The 9,659-nt window shown below is 45.7% G+C and overlaps 1 protein-coding gene across 1 annotated transcript in view; it reads right to left on the reverse strand.

Annotated features, from left to right (window-relative positions):
• The window catches only part of LOC149360487 (uncharacterized), a 30,952-nt gene extending 22,678 nt beyond the window's left edge, over nt 1–8,274 (reverse strand). The window contains exons 1-4 of the mRNA XM_089567860.1: nt 8,256–8,274; nt 6,367–6,459; nt 2,880–2,965; nt 179–443 (exon numbers count right to left, since the gene is read on the reverse strand). Coding sequence (XP_089423986.1) covers nt 179–443; nt 2,880–2,965; nt 6,367–6,459; nt 8,256–8,274 — 463 coding nt within the window. The remainder of the gene's footprint in view (nt 1–178; nt 444–2,879; nt 2,966–6,366; nt 6,460–8,255) is intronic.
• Nucleotides 8,275–9,659: the final 1,385 nt, after the last annotated feature.

Raw genomic sequence — 9,659 nt, forward strand, 5'->3', positions numbered from 1 at the left:
GCGTTCTATGTTACTCGTTGAAATCGGTGTTACGTTAAAATTTAATAAGTACGATAGCTGTGAATGGCTTACCGCAATTACCTGTTGTTCCAGAAACACGGCGTGATAAGTAGAGCCTTACACCCCCATTCAAGATATATACCGAAGGGTAAGTACACAGCTCTAGCGATGCTCTTACTGTGTTTCTGCCTGGGTGTCGATGGAGCGGTGAGCTCGATTCCTTCCGGGCTCGCGGTTGTCATCTCTTCGTCCTCTGATGTAGTTATGGCAGCGGCTGATGACTCCGTTGATCCGGAGATAGGTTCCTCTTCCGTTGCTCCTTTCGTAAGGGTCGCTGCCGCCGGAGATGGCCGAAATTTTTTGTGCGTTGTCTTGCTGTGCCTCGGGACCATCGCTGTACGGGAACCCCGTTTCCTAACGGTCGCTTCACGCCTCGAGGGTTCCTACGATGTAAGAGGGAACCTTCAATCACTCGGTCTACGTAACTTGCGCTTATCATCAAATACAAATGCTTTAGATGTTGTCCCAAAGGAGTCGAAGCCGTTGTTAGGAACACATGTTTTGCGTACATGCATTCGTAGCCCCTCTACTAGACACAACCGTGCAGTTGGAATTAAATTTGACGCTTGATTTGAGCTGGCGTATACAGTATACATTATCGCGTGCTGCATGAAATGTGGCCAGCAAACACCCTGAAAATCGCATTATCCGCAACCGTTGCTTTATCGGGCTATATTGTCGCAAAAATGTTACTTTGATTCAAGCCCATGGTTTGAAAGATACTCATTCGGAGTTTTCTAATCTTTTCGAAATGCATGCCAGAGCTCGTAGATGTTCCCAATACTACAATCAATTTATTCCAGACACATTTTGGGTGTTTGTAATGTAGGCTCAGGAACGCACGGTCGATAAGCTGTGGCCGCAGTTGAAATACATGAGCCTGGTTTCTCCACACGGCCATAATCGTCTCTTTATTTTGAAGTTTAAACAGCTATCAACGCTCGCGAAGTCAGATTGCGAAATAGCGGCATATGCGCAGAAATGCTTGTTAGCTACGTTTTTAGGGCTTCATTATACACGATTTTGAACTCCTAACCGTAAGTCTGTCCCATACTAGACAAACCGTTAGTGCTGAAACATTTCAGCCGAGAACGGTTAATATTTTTTAATTTTCCCACTAAACTTCTCAGCCGCTAGTTCCTCAAGGCGGGACGCAAAAAACAAAATGGCCGCGTTGGCAAAATTTGTTTCTTTCTTAATTCATTTTTCTTAGTAATCCTCAAATCTTGATCACTTGTAACGCCAAGAAAAATATTACGAAAGTGCTGTAAAAACCTAGAAAATGATCTTTTCATGATCTGTGTTCGTCGAGAATTGTTTGAAAACCCTCCTTCTGTCTCCCCCGGCCATCGCAGATTCCGCAGAATTTGGACGACAAAGGACCGCCTCCTCGGCGTCACCGCGAAGAGTAGAGATCAGAGGTTCCGGTCGTCACAATGCCATATTTCTCGCGGCAGAACCAAAGGTATGGGAGGCGATTAAATAACAGGGCAAGTAGTGCTCCAATCTAGTCAAGTGGTAGTTAAAGAACGCCTTCATTTTCTGAAAGGCACTTACGCATCGGCGGCACGCTTGACAGGTGCGCGTCAAGTTGTGGCGGGTTGCGCTTGTGTAGTCTGCTATTTTCTAGAGACATACGTCTGCTTCGGCGGCATGTTTGGCACCTTCAGCGGGCACGATACGCTAAGACAGAAAGATTGCCTCCCAAACACCGTCTTTTGCAACGTTCCTTCAGTGACGCTTGTTACCTCCAGTGCGACAGTGACCGAGGCGGCCGTGGCCGCCACGCTATCGCGCTGCATAGAAATGTTGTGAGCATTTCAGATTATTTTTGCCCCCAATGAGGCAAAATATTCATTAAGGCCTATTTACTCAGCTTTTACTTTTCCCTCAGTAGCTATGACTCGTCCCTTCGACATTTTCTAAAGAATAAACTTAGTATGATTGTTTTTTTGTGTGTGTATGTGTCACAGGCCGTTTAAGAGTGTAATAAAGGTCTCTCTCATCTAACTATACTCGTCGGACAAGAACAGAAATTAGCCTTGTGAGCGTTAATTCATATATATTTCGCAAGTATGAGGATTCCCTTGAATGCACCCGAAAAAATTTCCAACTGCAGTTAAAATAGGTCCTTCTTTGGAAGTTTTTTACAAGCTATCTGCTATGGGCTTCTTGGCCTACTGAAACATGATGAAGCGCCATGATAAAGCATGACAGAGTTAGCAGCTATTCGGCCGCTGGGAGCATAAATCTGTTGTAAGCAAATCAACCAACATTTAAGGCTCCTAAACGCGCCCTCTATTGTGGCAGACATCTTAAAACTTGACTAAGTGTGCACACTGTGAGTGTTATCTGAAATCCAAAATAACTTAGGCTGCACAAGTGAGGTTTTTCTTTATATCTTGATAAAGATAAATTTTCACAACATTGTACGTCGGGTATGACGAAGATATGCGTGCAATAGTTTTTTAAAGTTATATTTGCAAGAAATGTTTGCTTGCAAATACGCAAGCCAAGTTTAATTTTAATTCTATGAGTACTAAGAATCTTGAGCTTAGAGCTTTGTTTCACTAAACGGGCGTTTGTAAAGATGCTCACATCAATAACTTCAGCTCTTTTTCGTTAATCATTTTAATAAGACGACATACCTAGGTGGTGGTTAATTGTAATCAATAAACAATTATAAGAGCTAGCCTTCAATAAAAAAACGTTCGGAAGTGTTTGTACCACATATATACATAATTTTCATTACATTGCACGCATACAAAAATGAAAATACTTCTAGTTGACGCGTCCCCTAATAAAGCCAAAGGACGCACCTCCGGTCTGCTCGATGCACGACTCTCCCAGACGAACGGCTCATCAGTCTCTGTAGGAATGACGCCCCTGTCGTAGCGGCCTTCTGCTGCACACACGCGCACGACGCTTTTGCAGTTGTGGCACCCCAGCTTCCTGCCAGTTAAGGTCTAGTCGATGGTGGTGAAGTTAAACCTATCTTAGAAATCACCCCCATTGACCGGGTTCAGTGAGTAGTAACATCTCACAACGTTGCAGAACATACTAGCACTTCTGTGAGCGCCACTTCATCTATCTTTTAGTGAAACGCCCTTTTGCCAACTATGACATCGATACGTATTTGTATCTAATGCAAACTATTTCAATTTAATGAATCCGAGGACATGAAATGCCATGAAAGTTTTTTTTTCCACAAAAAACACTACACACAAATACAAGACGATGACAACGACGACCAAGAACTAGTTTATTCAGGGTTGACAGATCCATTTATAAGACAGGTTGGCGCATGCATGGCAGATACGCTCACAGTATGCCTGGTAAACGTGCATCTTCACGACAACCTAGAATAAATATTTAAATAAGGCTGACAAACAAACTACCATGGCGTTTTCAGTACCAGACCAACTAGCCCGACAACTCGTGCTGAATGTGTGCGCATTGCAGCTATCAGAAAAACGAACATTTCTGGAAACATTAACCGGCAACATTCCGAATCACAAGGAACACGATCTCCAAGAAAGTTGGCGCAAGGCTCTCGTTGACTGACAGCGGCGGCAATTCAAGGGCGACCAGCACATAACGAACGTGTTCGTGCGTGGCGGCGTATTCCAAAGGGGCTCTCTTTGCGATACCGCAGTGAACAGAAGCGACAGCTCCTTGACCTTCGCGGCCTCGGTCACGGCAGAGAGCCCAGCTGCGGATCAAACCATAGCCGGAGCAGTAGTTATCAAGCACCACGACATGATGGGCAGGAAAGTTCACGTCGTCACCGACTCGCAACGGGCCTGCCGGAACTTTAACAATGGGCTAACACCGCTGCTGGCGGCTCATATCGTGGGCCCGCAGCTGGAGGAATACCACCAAATCACGCGGATGCTGGGCCACGCGACACTCGGGGGTAACGAGAGGGCGAACGCATTAATACGAGCGTGCCGTAAGAGCATTAAATTCTAAGTGCGCACGAGGATTAAATTCTAAAATTTGGAGTTTTTTATCGAGCCAATATCTCTCAGTACGCCACCATTCTGCATTTCACCCTAACAGAAAAGCCCGCGTCATGGTCGGTAAGCGAACCCACGACCTCCATCTCTGCCGCCGAGCGGTATATCCAGGGGCATACCACGCTGAACTCGAAGCAACAAAACGTCATCGCAGAAATGTATTCATGTATTAGGGCACAGTTTCGCCAGCAGTTTGTAAAAACTCACAGGCGATCATTGCGACTGATGCAGGATTGGCACTACGAGGGATTTTGGGGGCATTACCCCGCTAGCCCCTGTCTCTTCTTAGTTGTATTATGCTCCCGATGTCACTGGACAAAATTTTAGATTTTGAAGTTGCGGAAGGTGTTGTTTAAGTAAATTATGCCACCTCCAAATAAATATAAGCTGTTTTAACTGAAAATATTATCTCCGCTAGCCTTGCCCACACGCTGCATTTTTTCCACTGCAAAAACCGGCAAAATGAGACTTTCCTTTGCATAACATATTTCAACGTAGTGCTGACTGCAGTCCGGAGAGCAAGAAGACTGAAAGTGACTTCTAAACGAAACCCTTTAATTGGGCTGACATGCGCCCGCAACGAACAGTATGAGTCGGCGGCGGCGTAGCAACAATCGTGCGCGGCGGTCGTCGAACCCTATGCCTGCCGCTCTAGACCATGCTCATTTTAAAGCTGATAGGGAACTTTCGAGATAAAGCGTGGGAAGTCGCAACAATATCTGGAACAGCGTATACTCGGCTCCGCCTGCATGCGGTCAATCGAGATAAATCTTGTCGCGTCTTGCATCACAACTACAGCGATAAAGCAGCTTTCCGGCAGATTGAAGAGCGAACAAACAAACACAATTAACGTTCGAGGCAATACCTCATATTTGATCTTACGCCTCTGCCAATAAACGCTAGTTTTGTGTGGTTTTCTTTAGCGCTGCACCAAAAAAAAACCTCCCGATCAGTTGCAAATTTCTGGGTCATTTTTCACGACCTAAACCGAAATTGCATTACATCGTTGCACGTTTCAGACATGCGGGCGCACGCACAAATTGCCTCTCACAAAAACCAACATGCTTAGGCTCTTGAAGAATGCAACGAGGCTGGCGTACGTGGTTTGTCTTTGGCCACAAGCAGCAGCAGTGTCACGGACAGTGCGATGATGAAGAGCAGAGAGGTTGCAACCGCTGGCGCTGCAGTCCACCTGGGAACGAGAGATCAGAAAGAAAAGAAATTGCCATCTCAGACGCAGTACTTTACGGCGGGCACTGAAGACTAGTTACGCGCCTTGAACGCCAAAGCATTGTTTTTTTTTAAATTTTATTTCCCTTTCGTTTCTTTCATTTATGTCAACTTTTTTTCTCTTCCATTATGATGACACGCATCCTCATTATCATCTAGTCTGAAGGCAACGCATATACTAGGTTCTTTGTTCGCCAATAACCAACGCGGTCTTGTGGCCAATCGGTTTAGTTCTCGCCCCACAATCTGAAAGTCCTGGTTCAAGTTCCCCGCGCCTTCTGACGAAATTTTATTTTTCTTTTGTATCAAGTTGACGCAATCTGGGATTTTTCGTGACAACTTCTGAGATCAACGACACCAGGTTTCGTTGCCGATGAGCCTATAATGTTTTAGCCGTAATAAAAATTACAGTCAGTCACCGGGGCTTCCTGTATTCATTAATTTGCAGGACATTACAACCATGTACGGTCCTGCACAGACTGACGGATCTATTCACAGACTTGAGATTAAAAGGCGGTCATTGTTTCGAAGAGTCTAGCTTCAAAATAGTAAGCCTTGCGCAAACATGTGCGGGTTGAAAGTATGTAAGCATGCCGAAGAAATGCGGTTTCACCAGAAGGAACCCGTGAACTTACTTTGTTGCTGTTAGAGACAAAAAGAGAAATTAATGGACATGTAGAAGGCGAAACTTGTTCCAATTAAAGATCAAGTGAAGTGAAGGTGATGTTCGGACACAGCAAGTTTATTACAGAGTGAGATTAACGGCATAAAACAGTTGATTGTTCGTGCACAGCGCCAATAGTCGATCTAAGGGATGACGCGGTTAGCAACAACCTCGGCGTTTGGCATGTTAAGCTGAAAGTTTTAAGGCTCAGATTGAATGTTCGGAACCTACTGGTATTCAGTGCTCATATGGTGAGAGAACTGCGTAGTGTGAATAACGTTACGGTACGTTTTAGGAGATATTATCAGAAAACACACGATATTACCTGCTTGTTCTATGCAATCTGGTTTACTGCAACGCAGTAATGGCGTTTTAGCGGCCTGATAAACTCACGCGTCACGTCGTGCCTGGAGGACGATGATGTACCGGTGTCCGTGTCTTCTACTTCTTCAGAGTAGTCTGAAGCCCACTCCCTGTCGTACTCATCTGCGTGGACAAAAAGAACAAGAGAAATAATTGTAGGTAGTCAGCTGTACACAGGGTCACACAGCGCCTGGAACAATGGTACTCTTTCCGCCCTGTAGCGAGGCAATAAAGACTGTTATTCGTAGCTTGAGGTGATCACTAGTGGGGCAAGAAGAAGCATTAAAGTCCCTCCCTGTAACCGGAAAGTTCTGCACGAGCCAAGGGCGAGACGAAAAATATTGAAGAACCGAGCTTACTGGCTTAGCGAACCAATCGGCGAAACATATTACAGGTTTGGGGCCTATAGAGCCTTTCAGCTCTCCATTTGTCTGTGGAGTCTACATCGTCAGCCATAAGAGAAAGCCTAGCTGTGCTCAAGCGAATCAGCGCCGCCTCATCTAGCCAACCGTCACCTCTCTCTCTCTTCTTCCCCCATCTCCCCTACATGTCTTCTGCCTTGTCGCCTTGTCTCCTCTCAGCTGGCAAAACGTTAGCGACCGAGTTCTGATGTGCGAAATTAGGCAAACGTTGAAACAAGTGCAATTGAAGTAGCTTACGCCCTTTGCTTGTCCCCCCACCCCCACCCGCATTTTTTTTAAACAAACTTCAAGCTGTCAAAACTCATACCTCGCGCATTACCCCATGGCAGTGCATCGAAGCGTGCCCAGGATGCGCCCAGAATAGAAATTGGAACTGGTATTGGAACCGCTCCGCGATACCCATCGGGCAGCTACTGGCAAGGGGTGGTCATCTCGGAGCACGTTACTGTCGGAGACATCGGGACGCAGAGCAAACAGCGTGTCCATTTTTTCCATATCAATCCTGGCCATCGAGAAGGCAAGTTTGCGGCGCGTCCACAGTTGTGGTCTCACTTGTCTATAATACACGCGAGAAAATGCCGGAACGAGTTATCATTTGCACGCAAGAAGTATTCATGACAGGCCCCCGATTACAACTCGGCAGCCCTTATACGAAACATTGATGGCGATATGACAAGTTGCTTTGCGATAGCTACATTGACTATCAAACTCGAGCCATTGCAGCCTTCAGGCAGGCGTGAGCAACTTCCGCCTTTGCGCTTTTTTTCTCGTCTGTGGAGGCGTCGCGAACAAGCTCTACTGCAGGTCTTGGGGGAGTCTCGGTTGGATTGTAGCTCTCTTCAGAGTGCGCTAAGGCCTGTGTACTTTTTACTATTCCTCTTGGCGTAGTAACCGCTTGCACGTGCTCAGTATAACATCTTCAATAAATTTGGTCAAAACTGGACATGGTTGGCTTTTTTTAAATTTAGGATTTCAGATCTGTATTGATGCTTTTCATGTTTTATCACGACTGCGAAAAAGAAACGCAGCGAGCTATTCACCGAACCGTCCACTCTGAGGAATGTGCTGTGAGTTGCCTGCAGCCCTGCGCTCTTTAAGGATAGCAAAACAAAGAAGAGCTAAAGAAATCCGTCATTGATATTGCGCAGACACGCATAGAACTAATTGGCTCAGCGCCCCGCATGTTTTTTTTATGGTCTTTGCATCATTCACTCGGTTTGATATGACCGGGTTTGAAAACGCTAACGTCATATTGCTCAAACAATCTCCTCCGGAGGGATTTTCTCCGCCTTCACTCACCATACCGACTAACTAAAAAGTGTATGCGTGCTGACTGATAGCTAGTATGCAGTTAAGAACGGGGTTCATTATCTTCCAAGAGGAGAGAGTAAGGTTTGTCACCAGTGACCAGTGCGCAAGCCACACGGCCGAAACAGTGCACCACTGCTAGAAAACAGGTATTGATGTTAGCTGGGTAGAAAAAAAATATTTACTTACCCGAGTCCATTCTTCCCATGGCTGACAGTACAGTGAAAAGGACCGTTGTCTTCGTCTTCTGTGCGTTGTCTTTTCACGTGGCCAAGTGAACGTTTATTTCTTTCACAAAGTCCGCTGTACAATGCGGTTCTTACCGGTCAGACTTCATCGGCGATGCCAGCGCGAGGTAAAAATTCGGCGCTCTCCCACTGAAAACAATTTTATTCAGGTGCACAAGAGGACGCATCTTGAGAACACAGTGCGCAAGGCCGAGAAGCCCACAAAGTTTTTCGTTAACACAATTTCTTCATACTGACTCGTACTTTTCCACAGTTGGCGTGCGTAACAGTTCTTTTGTGGCCTGTGTTTGTGTTATCATTTCCAAGACAATACGCTACCTACTCGCCAGTAATTACTAGTGTGGCCCCTGCGGCAGCTCCTAGCTTCTTTCGTGCTGGTTGTGTAGACACGTGCAAATGACAAATGAAGAAGAGAATTCGAATGAACCACAGTACTTTCTTTCTCGTACTTCAACAGTCTTTTATTTAGTTTTATTTTTTTCTAAACTTATTTTTCTAATTTCAATAATTTTACTGCTTAACTTCTCCGCCTCATGACTCTGCTTTTCCTCGCGGTCACCGAAGTGATTTCGCTTGACATTCAGCGTATCCACCATTCAGCGTCTTGACATTCAGATATCTATAACGAATGCACAGCTCTCAAGAGAATTTTATTGGACCCCATGGTTACACGATAAGGGACCACAGTCCCTCAAAAAATACAAGAGTACAGTTCGCGTCTAGTGTCGCTCGATTACGGAAAAGCGATCACTCAAGACACGATGGCGACTCCTGTCGCCCTGCGAACAAAAGTCATTCACTGCACGTAATAATGTCCACAGTGTCCATAATGTCCGGATGCCGCGGGGGAAGCACGCTCCCTAACTAAATAAGAAACGCGCAACAACACCGCGCACTGCAAACACTCAATAAGGCAGGAGCCGTACGGTCACGCGGCCCCTGTCGACGGCGATGAAGCGAGTGCTCCAACGCCGAAGGAACTCTTCCTCGGGGAGCTTCAAATGCACAGCTACCATAGTCCTTCATAAAGTCGGCAATAAAACTCCATTGAGGAAATGTGTCTTGCAGGAAGACACGATATCGGCACTGCTATTCACCGCCTGTTACAAGGTGTGTTTCGAGGCCTTGATTGCGAACAGTTGGTGATAAAAGTTAATGGGGAATACCTAACTAATCTGCTCTTCGTTGATGACGTCGCCTTGCTAAGTCACTCAGGAGATAAACTGCAAAGCATGACCGATGATTTAGACAGGCAGAGCATAATGTTAGGTCTTAAAATTAACATGCAGAAAACCAAAGTAATGTTCAACAGTCTCGCAAGGAAAAAGCAGTTCGCGAATGGCAG

This window comes from Amblyomma mixtum, chromosome 2 (genome assembly GCF_055824585.1).
Source record: "Amblyomma mixtum isolate Tamu chromosome 2, ASM5582458v1, whole genome shotgun sequence".
Classification (NCBI taxonomy): domain Eukaryota; kingdom Metazoa; phylum Arthropoda; class Arachnida; order Ixodida; family Ixodidae; genus Amblyomma; species Amblyomma mixtum.